This window comes from Aythya marila (assembly GCF_965140915.1).
Source record: "Aythya marila genome assembly, chromosome: 1".
NCBI lineage: Eukaryota > Metazoa > Chordata > Aves > Anseriformes > Anatidae > Aythya > Aythya marila.
This window is the reverse complement of record NC_139042.1, coordinates 3,597,163-3,621,634: the sequence shown is the minus strand read 5'-3', so window position 1 is coordinate 3,621,634 and position 24,472 is coordinate 3,597,163. Positions and strand designations below refer to the sequence as shown.

The 24,472-nt window shown below is 43.3% G+C and overlaps 2 protein-coding genes across 3 annotated transcripts; both read left to right on the top strand.

Annotated features, from left to right (window-relative positions):
• The first annotated feature begins 291 nt into the window (after positions 1–291).
• On the top strand, positions 292–11,910 carry KCTD21 (potassium channel tetramerization domain containing 21). 2 transcript variants are annotated; one of them, XM_082751443.1, is made up of 2 exons: positions 292–299; positions 5,969–11,910. In XM_082751443.1, exon 2 carries the CDS (start codon positions 6,001–6,003, stop codon positions 6,781–6,783), a length of 783 nt encoding a protein of 260 aa, XP_082607569.1. In that variant the 5' UTR covers positions 292–299; positions 5,969–6,000; the 3' UTR covers positions 6,784–11,910. The 2 variants fall into 2 exon arrangements, with proteins under 2 accessions (XP_082607569.1, XP_082607568.1); XM_082751442.1 differs by lacking the exon at positions 292–299 and adding an exon at positions 5,199–5,617.
• A 1,820-nt stretch (positions 11,911–13,730) lies between these two features.
• Positions 13,731–24,386, top strand: ALG8 (ALG8 alpha-1,3-glucosyltransferase). The gene is made up of 13 exons (XM_082757937.1): positions 13,731–13,813; positions 14,414–14,492; positions 15,436–15,629; positions 16,680–16,789; positions 17,662–17,729; positions 18,054–18,180; positions 19,058–19,161; positions 19,282–19,402; positions 19,706–19,845; positions 20,166–20,305; positions 21,503–21,600; positions 22,677–22,749; positions 23,701–24,386. The coding sequence occupies exons 1-13, from the start codon at positions 13,734–13,736 to the stop codon at positions 23,930–23,932; spliced, it is 1,566 nt and encodes a 521-aa protein (XP_082614063.1). The 5' UTR covers positions 13,731–13,733; the 3' UTR covers positions 23,933–24,386.
• The last annotated feature ends 86 nt before the right edge of the window (positions 24,387–24,472 follow it).

Genomic DNA, 24,472 nt, shown 5'->3' with positions numbered 1-24,472 from the left:
AAACCACCCCCCAGCACCCCATCCCCTGACCTCCCCCCGTTCTCCTGCCCCCCGTTACCTCCCCCCCGGAGCCGTGCCGAGCCGTGCCAACCCGTTTCGCTCCTCTTTAGGGCAAAAAAGCCGCAGCCCTGCGGGCAGCTCCGGGGGCAGGGCGAAGGGAAGGCGACGAAACTACAAATCCCAGCTCTGGCAGCACCGGGAGAGCCGGGCTCGCCGCCCCTTTGCTTCCTCCTCCTCCTCCTCCTCCTCCTCCTCCTCCTGCGGCGCCCGGGCGGGGACGGGGCTCGGCGGGGCCGCAGGTGGGTGCGGGGCCAGCGGGGGGGCTTTTGGGGGAGCCACCCCATAAGGGGGGAGAGGGGTGGCTTGGGGTCACCCCCTTCCCATCCCACCGCCAGCTGGGGAAACTGAGGCACGGGTGGGATTTGGGGAGGGGGGTGCTGCTCGGTGGGCCAGAGGGGCCAGAGGGAGAAGGGCTTTGGGATGCGGGGAGCATTTAGTGGGTTTATTCCTATTATTATTATAATTATAATTATTGTAATTATTATGATTATTAGGATGATTTTAGCAGTTCATTCTGCTGTAGCGAATTCCCGGCTGTGCAGGGAGGAGCCAGCCCCTCTCAGCATGGCGCAGCACTGCCCGGCAAACTTTGTCCTCCCCCCATTTCCCCAATCCCATTTTTCTGCAATTCACGGGTTTTTCAGCACTTTGGGGGATGAAGCTGGCTCTGAGGGCGGCCGGCTCGGATCCTGGCCCCTACCACATTCGTCCCACCTCCTCTTCGCCCAGAGCTGCACGCTGCTTAACTTCAGCATCTGCAGATGCAGCATTTTGGGGTCAACTCCATCCCCCAGCAAGCAGCACCAGCCTGGACCCACTGCCAGGAGATGCTCCAGACCCCAAAGAAGGGAGGTACTGGCCCTGGAAGGGATGGAGGAGCACGCCAGCGAGCCGGGGATGTTAGGAAAGTCGTGTTCATCCTTCCCCGTGTATTGCTGTGTTTAACGCAGCGTGATTAGAAAATAAACCTCGAGTCACCGGTGAGCTTTTCCTCGAGGCTATAGGGGATGTTTCCTCGAGGCTATAGGGGAAGGGTGAGGTGGCATTTCCTGCACGGTGCCTGCTGGGAGCTGGAGTCCCTGCCACAGCTCTCCGCGTCTTGCAGTGGTTGGCAGAGCTCCCCGCGCTCGGCCCGGTGGCCAGGACGATGTGGGATTGATTTCCATCCTAAAGCAACGGGAAAACGCGGGGTTCCCTCTGTAGGATCGCAGTAAATAAGCACATAGTGTGTAGAAAGCGTGTTGCAAACGTTTAACCTGCCAGAGCTGAGCATCCGCTGAGATCACTGTGTGCATCAGTGGTACCCTAGAGGAAGGTTAAGCCTCTCCTTGTAACATATTTTATCCCAAATCCTTCCTTAAACCCAGCTCTCACGTGCTGCCTGCTGGCTGCTGGGGGCTGCCTCTCACTCGGGAAGCCAGGAACCAAGTTTTCCTTTTATTTTTCTTTTCTAAGCCCTTCTTATTTTATTTCCACTTTCCCTTGGTCATTCTTTGTTACTGCTTTTCCCCAAGCTGTCACCGTAGGGTGACTCCTGGACGTCAAAGTGCCTTTCCTCTAGCCCCCATAACACAAATTCCTAGCTGAGGGTCTTGCTTTCCCCTCCTTTTTACCCCAAATCCATCTGGCCCCTCCAGGCTTCCCGCAGCGCATTACCTGGCCGGCCTCGTGTGGCGTTTCTGCAGCCACTGCGGCTCTCTTGGGCAATACCCAAAAGCCAGGAAGGTTTTTTTTAGGCTGGCTTTTCTTCCCGATACTTACCAGAAACGGTCCCCGTCTTGCTTTCATCTTATTGCCACTTAGGTTTTCTTCCTAAATAATTCATCTCTAATTTTTGCTGCGTGTGTGCCTTGCTGCTCATCTCAACTCCGCAGCTTTTTCTTAACCAAGCTGGGTTTTTCGCTGCCTTAAAGACGGCTTTCCAAAGTTTCAGCCACGAAGGGATGTTTTATGGGTTGGGTACGGAAGGGTACACTAAAATTAATCAGCGAGGCATCTATAGAAAATTAAAATTAAAATGCACTCCTCCCACATCACATTGCCCTTTGCTGCTCTGCGTTTAATTCATTTCCCTAACGAGATCCTCTGCACGATGCTCTGAGCAGCCTGTTAACCCCGTCTTACCTGCTGCCTCCCCAAAATCCCCCCAAAACGGAGTCATTTTCTTTCCCTGTAAAGGGAAACCTGTGTCTGTAAGCAATTCCTGCTGCTTTTATTTTCTCATTCCCAACAAATACTTGTGCTTGGTTTACTTCTGAGGGAAACCAAGGCATCTCTACGCCTTTTCCCAAATAAAAACTTCATTTTGTTTTCTCATCTGCTTAGCACCTTTTGTATCTTTTCTCTGCCCTGCCACTATTTCTAGCTTTGGCCAAGCTACTTTTATCTTTATTCTGTTAATGCAGAGCCAGTTTTCTCCAAATATTTAATGAGATTGTGAAAGAGAACCAGACGTTCGATCCCTCGGGTTTCATCAACTTGCTGGTTCGGGGTAGATTATTTTTAACTGGAAAGATCAATTTTTATCTGAATCAGGAAGCAGAAAACTCATATTAAAAAGTGGCTTTTCCTTTGCTTTATATATACACAAATTTATATATTCCGTAAGGAAAGGTCCCTGTTGTTTTTTTGGTTTTTTTTTGAAAATGTTATAAACATAACTTTAAAGTTTACAGCAACCTGCATTTTCTGGCTAAAAAAAAGGGTAAACTGCAGATTTGCTCATTTTTCAGAGAGGTTAAACACTCAGCAATAGTTGTGCCACTTGCACCATTTTTACCTAAGGAGGCACATCACGAATGATGCGTTTTTGGATGATTATTTGTGCATGTGTGGGTTTTTTTTTTTTTCTAAATTGGGTGAAACCAGCACTCTGTTAAATTATACATGCAGAATTTTATTTATGATCTAATTAAAGCACTCTTAAATGCAATGAATAAATAAGAGGGGAAATAAGCTTGCCCAAGGCTGTTTTGCATTGAAAATTATTAAACAAAGGAAGCGTCACAGATAATGAAGGAGCTGAGGTGATGGTTATAAATATGTGAAGATGTTAATAAGTGAAAATGGGTAAATTTTGTCATTTCCCACACCGTTTCCTAACTTCCTGCTGTGGCAACCCGACTCTCCCAGGTTCAGACCAATTATTTGCTGAACTAAACTCCTGGGGTAGAGGCTCCTTATAGAAATGGGTGCTCTGCATCTGCTGAGGATGCTCCTGCCAGTAAAACCCACCTTCAAATTTACAAACCCTGGTCTGCCGAAATGCTCGGAGGCTCAAGCAGCAGCTTTGACTCAGAAGTTGGACTTCTCAATAAAAAATCGCCACGAAGCAAGGCTAGTTTCTCTCAATTTGCATCGCCTGAAAAGATGATGTCTTTAAATAAGTGTAGTTTTTTTTTTATTTATTTATCTCCTTAACACTAAATTACATCTATTTTTTGAAAGAAAAATGTATTTAAACACAAATCACTCTGAAAGCACGTAATAACACTGTGCTTTTTGGTGAAACTCACATCTTTGGTTCTCAAATTAGATCTCTAGGTGATCTAATCGGACTGAATTTTAAGTACTGCTTTGGGAGCAGCTCCACAAAAGGCTTTACTGTAATTCTCTTGCTTCCAAGAACCATAACCCAGTTCGTACTTGGCCTTGGGGACCGCAGCTTACAGCCACCCACGGCCACGTCAGAGGCTCTCCTGCAGCCTCGTGTTCGTGGAAATGCCACCAAGCAGCAGTGCTGCACTCTTGGAGAGCCCTTCTCTGATATTAGGTCAGATAGGTGCCGAGAGGCCAGAGCCAGACCCTTTTTTTTTTAACATTACCCGTTTCAGATCAGTCTGAGCTGTCTGCCTCTCCTTAATATGCATGTAACTGGCCAGGTTCGGGATCTGAATAAACTTAGGGTGGATGTTGGGTTTGAAATGGACTCTCTCTTGTCTTCTCACTGAAGATTTGGGCCATCCACTGGTCTTTAGGTTCTTGATGAGAGAATTTGCCAGGAGAAGGCTGTCACAGACCCACGGAGGAGGAGATCTCGCTGCAGCTGGCAGACAGCATGAGAAAACTCCTCCCGTGGTACCAACAAGCAGGCGTGGGCTCAAAAATCTGCAAACATGACCTATAAAGAAAGAACGGAAAAAAAATGGGGTTGTTTGGTCTAAAACAGCCTGAGTTTTAGCAGAGGAGGGAAGCCGTGAACGGGCCTTTGGGCCGCTGTCAGTCCTGCCTCTGCAGTCTGTGTTATTCGCAGGGAGATGTTGGGAACAATTCTGTTCTTGGCTGAAACGTGAAAAAAAATACGCATTTGGGGCTGGTTTTGTGAATGTCAGACCGTGTTTGTAGCAATGCTTTCACAGGCGTATTGCAAGCCCTTAGGGGGGAAAAATACACGGCAGCCACTCATACAACAGAATTAGACCGGTTGGAGCCGATATAAAATGGGTTTGAAGAGCTCCCGGCTCTAATTTGGGTTGAAGCCTTCAAGAGTGGGAAGTTTGCTGAGACGACAGTGCTGAGGGGAGGGTAACGCTGAAACAAACAGCTTTTTTTTCAGGGTGTTTTTGGCTGAAGTTAGTACCAAGGACGGGCTTTGGTCACGGGGGTGGAGTGGGTGCTGTGTTGCTTTCCACGTGTCTTGATTTGCCAGTTTTATTGGATGCAGGATCTCTGTTGCTTACACAAGCAAAGCCCTCGGTGGATTTGCAGAGCTGATTATTTCCCCTCATTATTGTGCAGTGACAAACGCGCTGTGTGCTGAGGCCAACCCGGGCTACAGGACAGAGGGAAATGTTATACCTGAAGTATGTGACTGCAGAGCTGATAACAACGTTATCCTGGCTAGGATTATTCCATGACTATTTAGGCTTAATAAACTTAATTTTAAGGCAGCTGTTTGGCTGCTTTCTGTTGCATGACCGTAGCTACTACAGCAAGAGCTACCTCCTAGCTCTGCAGCAAATACCAATGGGTTCCCTGCTGCTTTTTAAATAGAGTAAAGCTGGGAATGAAGTTGTTGATGGATTTGGATTCAGCAAACAAGGAAAAACAGCTGTGCGATGGAGCAGCAGCTCCCTAAACAGGCTTAGTGTGGGGTCAGGAAAGTGCTGGAGCTGCAGGAAGGAATAAGGACGGTAGGGTAGCGGGTGAAGGGAGGTATGTTCCCTCCAGAGGCAATGATGCTGAACTGCAGCATAAAATCACATCCTCAGTTTGGCTCAGCTGATTGCAGAGGAGCTGCACAGAAGCTACGCCAGCTGAGGATACGGCCCCAATTAATTAGGAAATGTTTTCTCAGGCAAAGTACGTTGGAAGGAGAAAGTCTGATTTTTTTATTTGTATTTTTTTTTCCTGAATGGTAGCACTTACGGCAGCACAGCTCGCTGGCTCCCTGCTAGGATGACTGCACACAAATGTGTGCTAGGGGGGTTCTGCCTCCACAGCTTTGTTGCTTTGATTACACCTCAAGATGCCTTGGAAGATATTGGGAATGTGTCCGGTTCTTGTCCTGCTTTTCTGTTTCCTCTAAATCCTGCGGTCATCAGGGAGATGAGATCAGGTGAGCCTAGGATCTAACTCTTGAAGTCGGCAGTCGTTCTGCTGTAGGCACCTGTGGGAGAGATTTCACATTCAGCATGACTGCAAAGCTTTGGAAAACTCGTGATTTCTGGCACTAAATTTTGAACTAAACAAAGCCCTGTTAAAGACCCTTAGGAGAAAAAAACATCCTTAAGTTTCTTCTCAAGACACATCCTCCAACAACCCAAGTTCCAATTCCTATGATGAATTATTACCCTGTAGTTACCCAGATATATTTAGTACTCTTTTTTTTTTTTTTTTTCCCCTGTTCCTTTTGAGCAGGTTAATGTAGCTGAATGTGTGGTGTTGGATTTTTATTTTTATTTTTTAGAGTTAGTCCCAGCACCGCGGGACTTTTCCGTCATGTCAGAACCCATCACGCTCAATGTGGGAGGGAAACTCTACACCACCTCCCTGTCCACCCTGACTAGCTTCCCAGACTCCATGCTGGGAGCCATGTTCAGTGGGAAGATGCCCACCAAGAAGGACAGCCAAGGCAACTGCTTCATCGACAGAGACGGCAAAATCTTCCGCTACATCCTCAACTTCTTACGAACTTCTCACTTGGACCTCCCCGAGGACTTTCAGGAAATGGGCTTGCTTCGGCGGGAGGTGGATTTTTACCAAATCCAGCCCCTGATCGAGGCCTTGCAGGAGAAGGAGGTGGAGCTTTCCAAAGCGGAGAAAAACGCCATGCTCAACATCAGCCTCGACCAGAAGACCCAGACCGTTCACTTCACCGTCCGAGAAGCGCCCCAGATCTACAGCCTCTCCTCCTCCAACATGGAAGTCTTCAGCGCCAATATCTTCTCCACTTCGTGCCTCTTCCTGAAGCTTCTCGGTTCCAAACTTTACTACTGCTTCAACGGAAACCTCTCGTCCATATCCAGCTACCTGCAGGACCCCAACCATTTGACCTTAGATTGGGTTGCGAGCGTGGAGGGCCTTCCCGAAGAGGAGTACACGCGGCAGAACTTGAAGAGACTCTGGGTGGTGCCTGACAATAAGCAGATCAACAGCTTCCAGGTGTTTGTGGAAGAAGTGCTCAAAATAGCCCTGAGCGATGGCTTCTGCATAGATTCTTCTCATCCACACACTTCGGATTTCATGAATAATAAGATTATTCGCCTGATTCGATACAAGTAGGAAGGGCTGTTGATGGTGGTGCCGGCGTGGAGATAACACAGGTTAAGTGTTTCCCTCTAAAACACACTTACAGCCTAATTCAGAATCGTGCTTGCCTGGATTAAGAGCCACTAACAGGGAGATGATTTTCCTTTAATGTATTTACCGATGCCATCTTCCAGAATATGGCCATACTCTAAGCAGAAGGAATATTGTCTAACACCTGAATTCAGGGTTGGTTCTGTCTCTGCCTCCACCTCTAACCTGCTGTACAACTGTGGGGAAAATCACTGAACTTCTACCCTTCCTGCGTTCTCCGGTTGGAAAATGGGATGGTCCTTAACCTATCCTGCAAGGGTGATGCGAATGTTCAGTCATCAAGATCTGGAGAGTAGCTGGAGACCTGACGTGGTGAAAGAAGCCATGGAGCTACACTCCAGTGGGCACATTTTCCTTCTCTTACCATGTCACCTGCGTGGAGCACGCAAGAAACTTGTTGGATCCACAGAGAAGAAGCCTCGCCACGTGGACTCATCCAATATTGCTGCAAAGGACGGTGCGAACTGCACATGAGTAGGGGATCCTGTCCTGTTGCCATCTGAAGGTGACTTTTTTTTTCCTGAACCCTGGGAGGAAGCCTGTTCTTCTTTCCGGGAAGCCGTGTTTGAATGATGTGCCTGACACTGGGAACGACCAAGAAAGCCATAAGAGAGAGAGTGATGTTCTTAAAACTTGAGAAGATTGTGTCTGTTGGGGAACTTTGCTTTGGATGCTCTTAAACCTTTACATTCCAAAGTCATCCGAGACCACTGGTCCTTTTCCTTCCCTCACAACGCTATAATTTGTCCTGAGGATGCTCTGAAAACTCTTAAGAGGTGAAGACATCAAGAGGGCAAAGGCCCCCAAATAGATTCTGAACGGTTGAACCTCTTCTGCCTGGATACAGCCTTCTTTTGGCCATGTCAACCAGCACGGGATGGTCTCGAGGTAGGCTGGATTCCATCTGAAAGGACTATTTTTCCATCATTACCCCCAGTATTTCTAATGACAAAGCTAGGGGCTTGTTTTTGCTGCACATTGAGCCATTTATGATGTCCTTGTGAACAGTCAGGCTGCTAAGGCAGCATTTTTGCCTTCTTGCTGGGATTTCCTGTCCAGTCGTCAGAAAGATTAGGCAGGAGGAAACCAGAGGTGATGACAGTGGTCGAGCCCTTTCCTAAAAGCTTGGCCTGGTGCTACGGTGATCGAAATGATGATTAGCTCATCTGTGCCACGTTCAAGGTGGTTCATTCTCAGCTAATTACGTGTAGAAATATTTTAGGTGTCCCTAACCAGATTGCATGAGAGACCCCCCCGGAACATTTCCCGTAACCTCTAATGAGATAGAAGGGAAAATGCAATAACCAACTTCTGCATTTGTAATTTTATTGCTTCCAAAAGTTCTCGGTAGGGGGCTGCAAAGCTCAGTGTTGCTCATGGTCTCGTTTCCCAAAGCAGCCAGTTGTTGCTGTGTTAAGCTGACCCGTAAGCAGCATAAAGAAGTGTTTTGTACTGTTGTGAAAACAGCAAGAGAAATATAATAAATATAATTTCTACTGTCCCGAGCTGTAATTGCATGAACAACACAAATCAGCATGCTGCTGGTGAAAATGCACATTCCGTAGTTATTAGCAACCTACTGTAAGCTTCTTTCCCTGTCTGCCTTGGTGCTAGACCCAACAGCACGATGATGGAAGTGGGACCATGTTGTTAGGAAGCGCTGACTGGGATTGAAAACCACGGAACCATTAAACCTGGCCAGTTTTGGGAGCCTTGAGGATGGTAAACAGTACGTTGTGACCAAATTCCAGCTTGTGGGACCATTCTTCGGGGTTAGGAAGCATTAGGAAGAACTTTTTTCTCCCCACTCCTGCCCTGAACTGTGAAGCAAAAGTCGTCTGTTCCAGGGGTTGCAGCGTGTCACTGACAAAGCAAAGCAAGAACAATGTGAATCTTATTTCTGCCACGAGTTTGCTGCTCATTTGGACATTCATAGCAATGATCTATGCATGTGATATCATTGTGATCTGTAAAATACCACACCTGAACCCTCCTTCATCAAATCTATGCCTTCAAAATAGGTATGCCCTTGCTGAATTTATGGTAATAGTTTTTGGGGGATGTCAACCGCATGTTTTTTAAACTCAAGACTCAAAAGTTTTCTTTCAGCTTACTTCGTTTAATTAGTTTAATTAAATCAACGTAATTAGTTTCCTTTCAGCTTGAGTTAATCAAGGGGCAAGAGCAGTGTGCTTAAATCTCATTTGAAAGGGGATGGGGGAAGGTCTGATCAACACCCCTTCGAGCTCTGGATTGGTACTGCCTCATTCTGTTTCAGATAATAATAAAGAAAAAGAGCTGAATCATTCATTTTCTGGTGAAAGGCATGTAAGAAGAGGCACCCAAAGCACTATGCATAGCTTTACAGAGAGCTCTAATCCTCCGTTTTGCCCCCACCCCTTTTTCTTTTCTTCAGACAGCAGCAGAGGCCACATTAAAAGCAGTCAGATAGTTCTTTAAAAATCTGGGCAAGAAGTGAAGAGTGCCCCAACGTGGCCCTAGTAACTGGGGCAATCTGCTGAGATGGAAATACGAGTTTGAGTCTCCACAGATCAAGGAGAGAACTGATCCAGGTCCTCATCTGGAGAGCCTGAACCCATCAGGATATTATGCAAAAGATGGACAGCCTGAATCAACATTTTTCTGTGCTCAGGTAATTAAATCAGGCAAAAGTAGGGTTGACCACAAATCTCTGACGTTTATTGATATGCAGAGTAATGCAAAATGTCCAACCAGTGTAAAGACAGAATGAAAACAGGCTTTGGGAGGAACACAAAAGCTTGAAATAGCTCTAAATTGCTAAATGGAATAAACATCTTTGAGAAGGAGGTATTATTTATAGCACCACGGCAGTTCTGCGTGCTACCAAGTATGTGAAGTAAGTGCTAAGCTGGGATTGCAATCAAACACATGTTATACAAATGGAGTTGCTATTTCAGCGGACGTGCTAAGCTAAATATATAGCTGCTCCCTAATTTTGTGCTCTGATTTATGTTGTAATGACTGTTTGGAGGCACATTCTCTCTCGGAAGCATTTGTTCCCTTGTTATCTTGATAGCTAGCTTTTGCTTACCTTCTGTTTCTGAGCCCAAGGGGTGTAACTTGCTTTTCTTTCACCACTCAGCAGCACTGGGGATTCTTGTTCTCTGCAGTTCTCCTGAGTTAAAGAAAAATAAACATGCACAAAGCCATATCAAGTGCTTAGGGTACAGCACAACCTCATCTCTAGTCATGGAAAGCACTTGACATTTATTAGCAGTAACATCTAAAAATTATTTCACTGTTGGAGTCGAATATTTCCTCCGAGAGCAAACTTCTTATTTTTTTTTTCCTTAAAACAAGGAAAGAATCTTCCTTTCCCTTAAAGTTTGAAGGACCTCAGAGCTTATCTCCTGTTCTGATTCTGCCACCAGCCCGTCTCCCTCACCACCTCCATCTGTAAAATGAGGCTGACATGCACTTTATTTTTTTTTTTAATGGCCTAAATGCTGAGAGAGTCACTGGGTAGAGAGATCAATAGTTTCAGGGCAGAAAAACATCAGAGTTAGGGCAGATGATAAATAAGTTATTAGCTGTACCATAATGGCATCTTCAGACATGTGCATGTCCATGGCACAGTGGGATTTCTTGTAAGACAGAAAGATTATTATAAAGCATCTTAGTGGAGTCCAGAAAGAATCAGTCATGGATTTATCTTACGTGTTTTTTTGGCTTGACATCTCTTAATTGTCTAATAATGTCCAGTTACGATAAAAGGACTGAAACCATACCTGAATACTAAGATGTCTTTGGGTCATGCTGCTGCTGTTCAGAGTCATTAGGAGACAGTGAGAGGAGTGTTTGTTTCTGCAGGGGGTGGTAGGGAAATAAAAGGTGTAAAATGTTAGACCTGGGAGAATTCTTACATTAACAAGAATGTGAAGGGGGAGAATAAAGGATCTAGGTGCGTTCAGGAAAAGAAAACAGCAAGGTAACAATGGAGACAAAGATTTTGTTGTGGAAGAAGGCTGTGATTAAAATGACTCCCTGGTCCTCTCCAGTTTTAATCTCTTGTTAAGCAACTTAAATATTGTCCATGCCAACAGTTACGCTAGTACCCTGTCAGGTGCAGACAGCTTTGCTTGAATTTGCACGTGCTTTAAATCGCCAAGCATATGCACTGCTGTAGTTACCCGTGTTTTAACTTGGATGCTGAATGTAAATCGCTACTCGAGTTTACTGGCAGTAAATGTCTGCAATCAATCAGATTCATTCCCAGCCTTGGGAAGGCTGGTGGGGTCTGTACGTAAAGTTCAAAGGGTTGATAAATACGGCCTTCAGCCCATGCCACGGACTGTGTAAAATAAATCTACGATCTTCTGATACTTCACAGATAAATGGAGAAGTTATGAAGAAGACTTCTTTTGGAAGCCTCGTTTTCACCCCATCCCTTTTAACTTGGTGTCACTGCCCAGAATTTCCACGTCTTTGGGAACATGAAACTGTCCGTTAATATCTCCTTTAAAATTCTTTAATATCTCCTTTACCCACGCACTGCTGGTCACAAACGTGCAGGGTACGAGCAGTGCTAATTAATATGTGATGCTCCCAGTAAAAGTCTCGTACATGAATTATTACAGACATATCGGTGTTCTGTGTGAGAAGGGCTGGATCGAGCAGATCATGCTGTCAGATTCACTCAGGAATAATAGGAGCAATGGTTTTCCTATGGATTCAAAAATTTAAAATAAAAAAAAAAAATGAAGGAACTACAGGGGAAGGCTCCATGGAGTAAATAATTTATTTTCTCTCTTACTTTCTTGTTCTTAATCCCAATTTGGGATTTTTCGGGATTTTTCTGTTGATCAGAACTCGGTCCCCGATTCACTAAGAGCTATACTTTTGAATGAATGTTTTTTGGAAGGTGTCAAAAGATGGTTTGACTTTCTTACCACTTTTATAGAGAGCCTGTAGGGTATCACACTTGAAAATCTGGTTGCATTTATCTGCCTGTAAGTCTTCTGTGAACTGTTACTAATATGTATTTTTGAAGACAGTAAATAAAATGTGAATGAAGCAGTAGATGCTCTGCATGTTATTAGATGCTCACATATTATTAACATGATTTCAAGGTGCCCCTATGAGTACTGTTCCTAGAAGGACAGAGGTTTGCTATAAGCAACCAAAAACCCATCCTCTTTGCATATATCTGCCCTCTAGGCTGGCAGAACTATCAAATGGAGCATGTTCCTCTCGAGGAGCACACCTAGAAGGGAACTCAACACCCAGAGACACTGTTTGGAGATGGTACCTCCCTGGAAGAGGGCTAAGCTTGTAGGTTTTGAAGTGGCTTCTGCTCGATTCAAGGGAATTGTTGGCATGAGAGCTGCTACACAATTCCTTCCAACCTTAATGCACCCACAAACACCGTGCTTCTTGTCCTGAGGGGGAACCTTTCACAAATCAGATCAATAGGGTTAAACCCATGCTGATGAGTAGATTGGCATGGGGGGCTACCGAGCACACTGCCCACTGCCACAGAGGAGATGGCAACGGAATGACAAGAGAGACCCTAAAAGATCACCCAAATCCAGTGTGAGCCAGATCCCTCTGTCTCTTTGACCATATCCCAGGGTTGTCCTGGAAGAAGCAGCAGCAGATGTTGAACCCTGTAGGAACAGCATTTCTTCACTCTAGTAAAAACGGAGAAGGAGCATGAAAGGAAGGAGATGGGGCAGTGCTTGGACAACGCCAACCCTTCATGAGACCAGTAATGATGGACACACAACCACCACCACAAGCTGTCCCCTCCTCATGGAGGTGCTGGCCACCAGGATCAGCTCAAACCCTGGCAGCAAATACAGCCTCAGTGGCTCCACACCACCCAACCCCACATCCCGCAGGTCCAACACACCCAATACCCCTGGCAGGCTCACAAGAGCCAACCTTGCGCCTGGTCCCACAGCTCTCAACCCCATGCTTTCTCCTACATCATGCCTGACCCCGTAACACCCAGCACCAATCCTGACCCCACAACACCCAGTTTCGCTCCCAAACTCAAGGGGAAGATGTACAGGGGATGGCTGAGGGCGCTTCATGTGTTTAGCCCAGGGAAGAGGAGGCTGTGAGGATGTGAGACACAACATTGTGTTTTTTTAGCAGTAGAGAGTTACTTTTCTGTATTCCAAGGTAGTTGTGTAGTCATAATAAGGAGAAAGGCTAAGTAGGTAAGTGGATAGTAGAAGGCCTCACTGCTCCAAAATAAGGTAGGAGCTGGAGAAAAACAGGATGAGCAGTGTGAGAGCAGTAAAACAAAGATCACAAGTTTTCAAAACAGAAGGAGAAATTAAAGGGTTGGGAAAAAAAAAAAAAAAAAAAAAAGTACATATATGGTATAGAAGAGCGTTGAGTAGCTTGTGAACCTGTAGTAGTCAGGCACTGAGGAAACAGGGAGGTGATCAGGCATCAGGTAATAGGGGATAAAAGGTTATGATTTGATTACTAAAATGTGCTCCTGATTGACAGGACACCCGTCATTGCGATAAAATAGCCTCACAGAAGAGCCTGTCCGAAGAAAATTATTTGTGGTTTTTCTCACAGGGACACCCCCTGGGGTGTTAGGGCAAAGTTAGGGTGGTTGTCCACTATGACAGCCTCCCCACAGCCGTGCTCACAGCACCGAGCCTGCAGGACCTCAAGGAGCATTCAGACACCGCTCTCGGACACAGAATTTTATTTTTATGTGGTGCAGCGTGGAGCCAGGAGCCGCGCTCCCAACCCCTCTGTGCCCCCTCCAAGCACCGCCATTCCCCCCCCATCCTCCATGGCTCCCCTCAGGCCCAGCCCTGGCGCATGCGCGGGGGGGGCGGGCGCGTAATGGCGGCGGGTCCATAATGGCGGCGGGCGGGAGGAGCTGGTTCGGCGCTCTGGCGCTCGGCGTCTCTTTCCTCAAGTGTCTCCTCATCCCCACGTAGTAAGAAAGAAAGGGACAGGGATAGGGATGGGGGGCTGCTGGCTCTGCCCCTGCTCGGGTTCGGGGATCTGTTCGGTGTGGGGACGGCCCCGGGGGTGGTTGTTCCCCTCAGGTATTGCTGGCCCTGGGGTGCCGCCTCCTCATCCTCTGGGCGGTGTAAAAGGGGATTAAGTTTGGGTTTAAAGGTGTTTACAGCCAACCTGGCTGTTGTTCGGGGGCTTTAATATGCTGAAACAGGCGCGCTTTTTAATTAATAGGGGGGAAAATGCAGCTTTTTCCTCAGAAACTTTAAATTGCTTTTAAAAAGTCAGTAACCCCAGGAATTTTAGCATTAATTGTAAGAAAAGGCTGAGCTATAAGTCGTTCCTGACCAAAATATACCTATATTATACCTACAGTATACCTTGTCCTATATCTATCAGTGTCCTGGGTATGAAGTTTGTGCAGCATCTTTGTTACTGCCCAAATTATTTGGGCAATTATTTGTCAGAGTCTGGGAGCTGGGTGGTGTAGGCTCCCTATTTATCTACCTCTGGCCTTGTATTCAGTAATGTTTCTCCTTCAGGTAGATGCGTCTGACTTAACGTAAACCTTTTGCAGTCATTCCACAGATTTTGAAGTGCACAGGAATTGGCTCGCCATCACGCACAACTTACCTCTCTCTCAGTGGTACTATGAAGTAAGTTTCTTTAGGGGGGAAGGGTTTCATGTTCTTTTATTAGTTGTGTATAAGTTATAGATGTATTGGTTGTGCCAGCCTCTCTCAGTGCTAGAGGAAAAAAAAACTTTATTTGCAGAACATACGTGCCAGGGATACTGATGGCTGGCAGCTGGATAGCAGTGCTACAGAAGCATATCAATCCCAATTAATTGGTCCAATATAACACTTTAAAAAAAAAAAAAAAAGATTTGTTTGGGACAGCTGCTTGTACTTATGAAGGCAAACTGGGAAAGGCGATTAATATTAGAAAGGCTGCCTAACACAAGAATAAGCTGTGTGGTCTTGCGTTGTTGCTGTCTTCGCTGTTGTCATTAATAATTCATAGTTATTGCAATAAAAACAAATCTTGTAAAGGGGTTTGTGCATTATGAAGTTAATTTGTATATTAAAGTTATGATGCTCTGCTGGTATTCTACTAGCATGCATTGATTTTAACCTGGATGGATCACCTTCAGCTTGATGATAGATTAAAACCCAGTTGTGTAGGCTCACTATCTCAAGATATTTCCTAGAGTTCTGGGATAAAGATCAGTCTCTAGGACTCCACATAATAATTTGGGAACTGTGCATCCAGAGATAAATGATGTGTGATAAATGATGTGTGTGGGTCAGAACTTTCCAACAGGCTGATCTAATAATGTAAAAGATTAATCATTGGTCAGGGCATAACAACTGTCCTTTTAAGAAAAGCTTAAATAAAACTATTGGATTGAAAAGGGGTTATTAGATGTATAAAAAATAATTTTGAGTCCAAGAAGACTGATTGTGCTGGTGGTTTCTTTCATGCAGACAAAAGATAAGATAGAGATAAAATGTCAATTGATTTGATGTCATGAACTAGATATGAGGACTGCAAACAGCACAGGTTGTGTTAAATTATTTATTCTCATTCTATCTTCAGGCAACTTCAGAATGGACCCTGGATTATCCGCCTTTTTTTGCTTGGTTTGAGTACGCACTCTCACATATTGCCAAGTACTTCGACCCCAAGATGTTGGTCATTGAAAATCTGAATTACAGCAGTCACGCAACCATCTTCTTCCAAAGATTTTCTGTCATCTTTACGGATATTCTTTTCATCTATGCAGTTCATGAGTAAGTCTTAATGTTCTGATTGTAGGGACAGTGGGTTCAGTATTCTAACTTCTAGAGTAATGTCAAAATTATTTGTACAATTAAGCTTGTAGACGCATGGAATCATCAAAGGTGCTTTAACCTACTCAAGGGACAACTATCGAACATGCTGCTAAATGCAAGATAATGTTTTGTTTCCCTTGGAGATGTTACTGCTATAGATGTGATCAAATTTCTACGTATTCAGGCATCAGCTGCCATTTCACACTCTGGGTATTTGTTTTCTGTGATGGGTACGTTTTGTAGGAGCTCTGGGTCAGTTTGGGTGAGCCCAAGTGTTTTTGTCTATTTTGTTATCACTCTGTCCTTCTAGAATAGAAGTGTATAAGAAACCTGTGATGAAATTTTAAGTATGATCTCAGATATGCTAAGTCACTCCAGTGTTTTTGATGTTCTTGATGATAAATTGTTTCAAGTTTAACTTAGCATTATTAAGATTCTGTGCTTTTAGGGTGCCCCAGCTTTCTGAGGGGGAAGAATGATGCTGCTCGTAGCAATAAAACACATCACCCACAAATTTTTAATCTGGTCTTCAGCGTATGAACCAAATGGCTTCACACTGAAGTTATAGGATGTTCTTAGCCAGTAAGCATGTAGCTCACGGTACTGGGGGAAAGCCAGAAAGAGGTTAATGCCCCAGCTGGGGACTTTAAATACAACCCAGTGTGCTGTCTCCAGATGTAGCAATACTCTGGTCTTTGATAAGAAGCTGACAGCAAATAGGCAGTAAAAACTAGTGTTAAAATTGAAGAGGAGATGTGACCGAGACCAAGTTAATTAACAAACCTTAGCATGTGGAAAGTGTTATGGCTACTGGTATTTTAAGTTCTTTTTTTTCTGCTGAACTTTATCCATGACATTCTATTCTCTTGATGAGTTTAGCAGGAACTCTGTCATTGTCTTCCAGCCATGTGATATCCTCAGGTTAAGTGCACGTCTCAACTTTTAAAAGCAATGTGGTTTCATTAATTATTTCAATTAAGACTTAATGTTTCTTCTGCTGTTGTTCAGATGCTGCCGATGTGTAAATGGGAAGCGAGCTGCAAAGGATATTTTGGAAAAACCAACGTTTATTCTTGCTGTTCTGCTCTTGTGGAACTTTGGGCTGTTAATTGTGGATCGTATCCTTTCAAACCAGTTGTTTGTGGGGTTTTCAACCTGTTACAGCGTGTGGTACAAACCCTTGGGTTTTATTTTTACTGTCACAGCAAGGAACACTGCTGTTTGTGTTCTAGTTAAATAACTTCATCATGTTTTCTTGGCAATTATTATTTGTCAAAGTGGAAAATGATCAGGTTTTGGTCTGATTTGCCAGAGCTGCTGAAGGACCAGTCTGGATGCAAGATGCCTGTTCCTGCTGGCTGCTCCTCCACCTTCCTACAGAAGTCTTAGCAGAGAGCTTCTTTTTCCTGGGTGCAGTTCTAGGTTTATCCCACATAAAGGAAAATCTTACAATTGCTTTATGTTTGGGATGTATTTAAATGGTAACACTGTGTGAGAATTAGCAAATTTTCTTTAAAAAGGACATAAAAATAATTCTGGGAGGTCCAATTATTGTCAGTCAGTTTTGACAATGTGTGTTGATTTTGTTGAGGAGGGAATGGGGAAATACAGTGGTTCTTAATAGAATGGACTCATTCTGTGTTTCCCTGTCTTTGTCAAAGTTGATTGCTTACAGGTGGTAGGTGATAAGTGAGGGCTACTGTCTCCATCCATAAACCAATGTGAGGCAGAAACTGGGATTTAAAAATTCAAAAAGTGGATGATTAACCTTTTATTTTGTCTTGTAAGCTTCATGATAGGTATGTAGCCAGACTGCTGAGCTTCATTTCATCATGGTAATACTCCAGGGTTAGTAGTGTCTGTAATTGGTGTACTTAGAGGTAAGATTAATGACTTTGTGTCTACAAGGAGTGAATTTAAGGTTAATTTCTTGCCTTAAGTTCTATTTTAATTTGATTATATCATTATTCCTTTCTTGACTCAAGTTCAGATATTCACTTTCAGTACAATGGCTTTCTGTTTGGCCTGATGCTTCTTTCTGTTGCTCGACTATGTCAGGTAAACTTTCCTCTTTATTTGTTTACACATTTTAGGAACATCATTTCATTTCCTTGGGCGGCTGCTGCTGAAGCTAATGGGAGTGGCTCACAGTTGGTGTGTCCTAATTTGGCTGTTCAGTTATTGAGTCTGGGGGAAAGAGAACCTGAATGTAACCACAGTTCCTTATTGATGCTGCAGCATTTCAGTTCCCTGTGAGAAAGCTAAATCCTGTGTTACACCTGAGCAAAGTGACATGGTTTGCTGCCATCTTACCTCCTTCCAAGTCAGCAAAAAAAGGAAGAACAAGTAGAAAATCTTGGATTTTTTTTTTTTTTATTTTAGAAAAGACATTTGGAGGGCGCTCTACTTTTTGCCATTCTTCTGCATTTCAAACACATCTACGTGTATGTGGCCCCAGCATATGGCATTTATTTGCTGCGATCCTATTGTTTTACTGCAAATAATGCAGGTAAGATGAGGTTTTCCTCGCTTGCTTTTTGAGGAATTGTGTTTAATGGGGTGTGGGGAAGACACAAGACATGCAGGTACCATTAGATCAGAATGGCTGTTGGTCAGATGAAAATCTATCTCAGGGAGTATACTTGGAAAGGTCTTTTAAAGATCTTTTAAATATATTCGTGTGTCAAAAATTCCTGTTTCTAGGTAGTTCTCTATTAAGCAAATGCAACATGAACTAACTGCAGATGGCAGTTTGAAGCAATAAGAATTACTCTGAGTAAGAAATAATTAGATGGCTATTCCAACATCCATCTTTCAGGCTTCTGTCCACTTTTCAGCACTGAAAAATGTATTTATTTTTCATGTGAACAAAGAAGTCCCTTTAAAAGGAGTTCTCCTTTTCCCTTTAAAAGGGAAAATAACAGAAGATTGTATAATGCAAGAGCTGCCAAGTAGAAAAAGTAAATGGGCATAGGCTAATGAAGAACACAAACTTAACTCAAAACTTAACTCAAAAGAAGTGGGGCAATCTCAAGTTGTACTTTCCCTCTCTACTTAAATTCAGAATAAAATAAATACCCATACTCTTACCTGTATGAAAATATTATGTTAATATGAAATTAGTTTATTTTCTGTCTGGGTCAGCCTTACTTCTTTGGTTTTGTCAAGCTGGGCAGTTCCATGTAGATATTTAATGGGCAAAATTGGCTTTGATGCTTACCTTAAGTTACCTAAAAACCACCTGCTAAAGGAAACAATTGAATATTTTGAGATGAAGGACTTTGTGGTTCTAGATGAGTGCTAGCGTTCCCCACTACCAGTGGATTGCTTTGCCTGTCCACTTGCATGTGCAGTAACTGCATTGATAATCTGTTTTCTTTTTACAGATGGATCCCTGAAGTGGAGGAGTTTCAGCTTTCTTCACGTAATTCTTCTGGCATTGATTGTTTGTCTTGTTTCAGCTCTTTCGTTGGGCCCCTTCATAGTCTTGGTAATGACCCCTTCTCCACTTGTTATTCACCTGAACAGCTAGAAAGCTATGTTACGAAACTATAAACCATATCTCATCTAAAGAGACTGTTGTTTTTTTTTTTTTCATTCTTTCCTGTAGGGCCAGCTGCCTCAGGTCATTTCACGGCTCTTTCCTTTCAAGCGAGGCCTCTGCCATGCTTACTGGGCCCCTAACTTCTGGGCTTTGTACAACGCCGTGGACAAAGCACTCACAGTTGTTGGTACAGTATGCACAACTTGTGGTTTGGTGCTCATTTGCAGGTAGAGCTCTCTGGATTTTAGGCTTCCCCATTTGAAATACAGGTAGTGAATTATACTTCCAGTAAATCAGCCAATTATCTACCTAATTCAGTGGGTGACAAGCTCCCAGTGGTAGGTCAGAAATCAGTCTTACCTCTCTTATATTTTAAAACAGAAAAATCTCAACCATATACTTCAGTTCTGTTCTACAGAACAGTTCGGTTTGACAGCTACTGTATTTTAGTAATATTTAAGTTTGTACGTCTTTAATCTTCTTTTTTCAGGCTTAAAGTACAACTTCCTTGATCCCACCAAAATCCCTAAAGCCTCAATGACAGGAGGGCTGGTTCAAGAATTCCAGCACACTGTCCTTCCTTCTGTGACCCCGCTGGCAACGCTGATCTGTACTTTCGTATCTATATTGGTAAGAACAAATTGTGGTTTGGGAAACTTTTCTTTTGTCCCCAGCAGCTTTCAATCTGATTAGCATGTCCTTTGTACAAATTTCAATCCCAGGTCAAAAGATACCTTTTCTTAAAAAAAAAAAAAAAAAAAAAAAAAAGAAAATTATGATAAATATGGGGTTAATCTTTTTGGATACAGTTGTGTATCCAAAAATATTTTATTTTTATTTAATATCTATTTGGAGCACAGTTGTTTAACATTGAAAAGCTCTTTGGACAATGGCTTGCATTCAGGATTGCAAAACTTGACTGAAGTCCTGTTTTTGCCTGTTGTTTCTAGCCCTCTGTTTTCTGTCTTTGGTTTAAACCTCAAGGGCCCAGAGGCTTTCTCCAGTGCCTTGTTCTTTGTGCATTGAGCTCCTTCATGTTTGGGTGGCACGTGCATGAAAAAGCAATCCTCCTCGCTATTCTGCCTCTAAGGTGAGTGAATCCCACGTGTGGTAGTTGGCCAAGCTGAACCTGCAGCTGCTTGCTGAAGAATCCTCAAAAAAGGATCGCTTGGTTTTCGGTATATTTCATAAAATAAACGTGTTTATATAGAATGCCTTAAGCTGTAGTTTTAAAGTGTTCCAAGTGCATTAATTTCTGACACAATAAAACAGGTCTTCCAGTGCTGAGTGCTATTAAGATGTGTAGTGTAACAGGAAATCTGTGTTTTGGATTCAGACATGATTTTTGATAATAAAAAAGCTCATAAAAGAAAGGGGTTCAGACTTCTGGCTGTGGGTACCCCAGAGCTCTTAAAAGAATTTGTTGAGCTTCCCCTTAAAGCCTCCTTTCCATACTGACAGCTTGAGGGCAAGCTTGATAAAAATCATAAAATCAGAACACTTTAGGTGGAAGGGACCTTAAGAATCATGTAATTCAGCCACTGCCCCAAGCTCCTGGCTTCACCTAGTGCTCAAGTTTGGCAAATGAAGTCTGAATTGAGTGACTAAAATCCTAACCCGGGACTTGTTCTGATGATACGTGAATGTGGGTACAACTGGAAAATAATCCTGATCATGTGCTGCATCACTTGTAACTGTACACAGTCGCTCTGCAGCACTGGTGATAGAGAAGAATGGACGCTCAGACACTTGTCAAGGAAACATAAATGATACTTGTGACTATGATTAAAAGCAAGATTGCTAACACTTAGTTTATTGTCACAGTTTCGGATAGTTCCTGCATGTGAACTACTGAATAGGGCTACTGTAACCACCAACATAAAACCCCAGACTGGGGTGCCAGTCATAGGAGGGAATTAACACTGGAAGAACAAAGGGAAGGAGAAGGAAGCAGGGATGACAGCGTTGCCAGGCAGATGGCAAAGGAAAAAGACCATTTGTAGAGGGGGAAAAAATAGCATTTTTAGAAAATCTTGGAACTTTCAGTGAGCGTGTGGTTTTCTGGGAGAGGGTTTATTGGTTGATTTTTCTCCTGTGTTTTTAAGAAGTCAGGTGGAATCTCCTGCTACCAAGCCATCACAGGTCCAGGATTTGGAAGGACCGGGGTCCTATATAACTCCATATCACCTGTTTTTCATCTCCTTTGTGACTTGCATAGTGTTCTTGCTGAAACAAAGTTTCTTTGCTAAAAGAAAACTGGTTAACATAAGTTCTTGTAATTTTTTAGCTTGTTGTCTGTTCAGAGAGCAAAGGATGCTGGCATCTACTTGATCCTGACGACCACAGGGCATTTCTCCCTCTTTCCATTGCTGTTCACAGCACCAGGTAAAGTGTCTTCTTTCTGTGCTCTCACGTTTCTGGTTGCTGAAGAGCAGATAATGGCTTTGGATTATTTCATGTGATAATTTGGAAGTTGCAAGATGCTATACATGTACATGTATGTGAGCCTGGTTTTGTAAATACGGCTCTCCAACTAATGAAATCGTGGTTTTAAAAAAAAAAAAACACAGTGGAAGAATCATCAAATTCAAACTGAAATAGAGATGGGGAATTGTAATTGTCAGTATTTGTTACCCTCACTCTGCCACAGTTCTAGAAGCTTTCCCCTGCCATGGGGAAAGCAAGATAACCACGTGAAGCAAGACATGATAAAGACAACTTGAGACTACAGATCTGGCAGGCTGTTTTCCAGCCAACTCTTCCAGCTGACTGCTGCTTAGTGCTATCAAATAAATTAAAATTCCTGCAGTAGCATCAATTAAGTCAGTTGTGTAGGGATAGATTTTCTTGTGTGTGTGTGCATGAGTGCTGTTCCTTCTTCCTCTTGCCTTTGATTAATCAAAGGTCTGATGTGTTAAGGTTTAAATGAAATAAACAGACAACCACTTGCGTAATGATTGGCATACTTCTGGTAGAGCTCAAATCCAGGTGCTCTCCTTGTCAAATAATGTCATTTATTTGCAGTAGATGAGCTGCTGCCTTTAGACTTCAGAAACTTCCTTTATGTTCTCTGTTAACTAACTCCTTTATAGTGTGTAACTTAAAACTAGATTTTCCTGTTGTTCACGTGTTTTAAGCTTCCTAGTAATTTCTGATCACTTTTGAATAGAAAAATCTTATTAGCAGTGCTGTTGTGTATTGTAATAGTGTTCACTCCGTATCCTGTGTGTGTTGGAATGCTTGGCATTTTGTTTAGTAAATACATATGCTAATTCTTTTGTGTCCTAAATATATATTCTATATATAAATGCAAGTCCTATAAATAATTTTGTTTGGTTTGGAGAAAATAATTAAATTGGACAATACAAGCTTGAATGCTAGCACTTAAGGTTGCTGTAACTTAAATGGTAAATGTTTGTTGTAACTGATTTTAATTGTCTATTGTGTTCCTTACGTTTCAGAACTTCCAATCAAAATACTGCTTATGCTGCTGTTCACAGTTTATAGCTTCTCTTCGCTGAAATCTCTATTCAGGTAATGAAACAATTTTGTTCCTGAAGTCAAGAATGAAACCACCTCTGTCACTGGGAACTGTTCTCTCATAAGAGACAAACAGCCCTTCAGCTTCATGTTTTAGCATCAGTTTTCTGTGTTAATGTGATGTCTCCGTTCTCAGGAAGGAGGGCTTAAGATAGGATTATTTTTAGGACATCCTTGTTCTGTTTGAACTGTGACAACTGTCCAGTTAGTCTCAGAAGGGTGTAAATCTACTGTATTTAAGGCAGTTGATCCCGCTCAACTAAAGACAATGCTTATTATAAATCCTGTAGTCTCCATGTCCTATTTCCCAAACTTTTTATGGCAAAGCCAAGCTGTAATGAAGGATCTTTTTGCTATAAGCCTGTATTTACTACATCAGTCACCTGCTTTTTGTAGGTCATCCCCTTTCAGCCAGACTTCTTTGTCCCCTATAGTGTTCTGGACTCAGATCATTCCTTAAGTGCCCTAACTCCTCTGTAGGTGTTTAACTTGTGTAGAGCTCAAGCTTCTGCAAATGTATTGTTCATAACTTTGTTAAAATCAGAATATGAATGTAGCCTGTTGACTACAAGTAGTCAAAACCCTACTAGCAGTGTCCATTCAAAGAGATGAACTTTGATTTCCTACACAAAGTTTGTGGGGAGGGGGCAGTGGTTAGGATAAACCTGACATTTCTAGTCCTTGGGTGCAGAAGAACTTGAGTGGAACAAACCCACGTATGAAGTACAGGAGATCTGTTTAATTGTCCTTTGGTGTGATGTGATCTCCACTTAGATTGATTTGTGCTCAACAAAGGCCTTTTGAAACTGTGTAAAAACCACACGATAAGGGAATTGACTGTACTGTGTGTTATCGTGGGTTTTCCTCCTGAAAACCGAAGGTTTAAAAGTTATTTTTAGTAACAACACGTATTTTAACATCTTTTTCTTTAATTCTCTCTGACAGGAGAGAGAGGCCTCTCCTTAACTGGCTTGAAACAATCTACCTCGTCCAACTGGTGCCTTTGGAAATCTTCTGTGAAATTATATTTCCCCTGACCTCCTGGAAGCTGCAGCTTCCTTTTGTCCCTCTGTTGTTGACCTCTGTTTACTGTGCTCTGGGTGTCACATATGCTTGGTTGAAGCTGTACATCAGCGTCTTGACTGAGCACGTTTCTGTTAGACAGAAGGCTGAGTAAAGCTGTGTTGGTGAGACCCATTCCAGGTTATTCCTTGAAGAGGGTTATCCAGCACGGTGAGGCGTTGTCTTACAGCCAGCTGTATGTTTACCATCTCCATGAGGGGAGTTTTTCTTCCGACACTTCTGTACTGTCCAACTGCTGTACCTCTGCTCAGAAACATTCATCACAGTAACGTGGTCCAGTGAGATGACACTTTGCCATGAATAAACTGTGAAGCTTAACGAAAAAGGATTTTGTATTCCTGTTGACTGTGTAAGAGGTTCAGGCTTCTGTCCTGAGGAAAACCTGCCTGGCTTTCCCGTTACTGTCTGTATTTGAATAAAAAGAGAACCAGAAATTACAAGAGGTCATGGCTGTGTAACGAGAGCATTGTAACTGCATACTGTGGAATATGGAAATAAAAGGAACTTGGTATTTTTGTTTTCAGCCTTTCTTACCCCTTTTTCAGCTCCTGTCCAAGCTCTACTGTTGAGGTACAAATAAGGACATAATGTCCATGGGGAAACTTGGGGTGCTCTGTGAAGCTTCTGAACACCT

Bases quoted from the DNA above. Each gene is read 5' to 3' on its own strand.
- KCTD21 (XM_082751442.1), top strand. From the start codon at position 5,458: ATGACTGCACACAAATGTGTGCTAGGGGGGTTCTGCCTCCACAGCTTT. The intron at 5,618-5,968 runs GTGAGCCTAGGA...TTTATTTTTTAG, and splicing joins CATCAGGGAGATGAGATCAG to AGTTAGTCCCAGCACCGCGG.
- ALG8 (XM_082757937.1), top strand. From the start codon at position 13,734: ATGGCGGCGGGCGGGAGGAGCTGGTTCGGCGCTCTGGCGCTCGGCGTC. The intron at 19,403-19,705 runs GTACAGTATGCA...TTCTTTTTTCAG, and splicing joins CAAAGCACTCACAGTTGTTG to GCTTAAAGTACAACTTCCTT. The intron at 22,750-23,700 runs GTAATGAAACAA...TCTCTCTGACAG, and splicing joins TCGCTGAAATCTCTATTCAG to GAGAGAGAGGCCTCTCCTTA.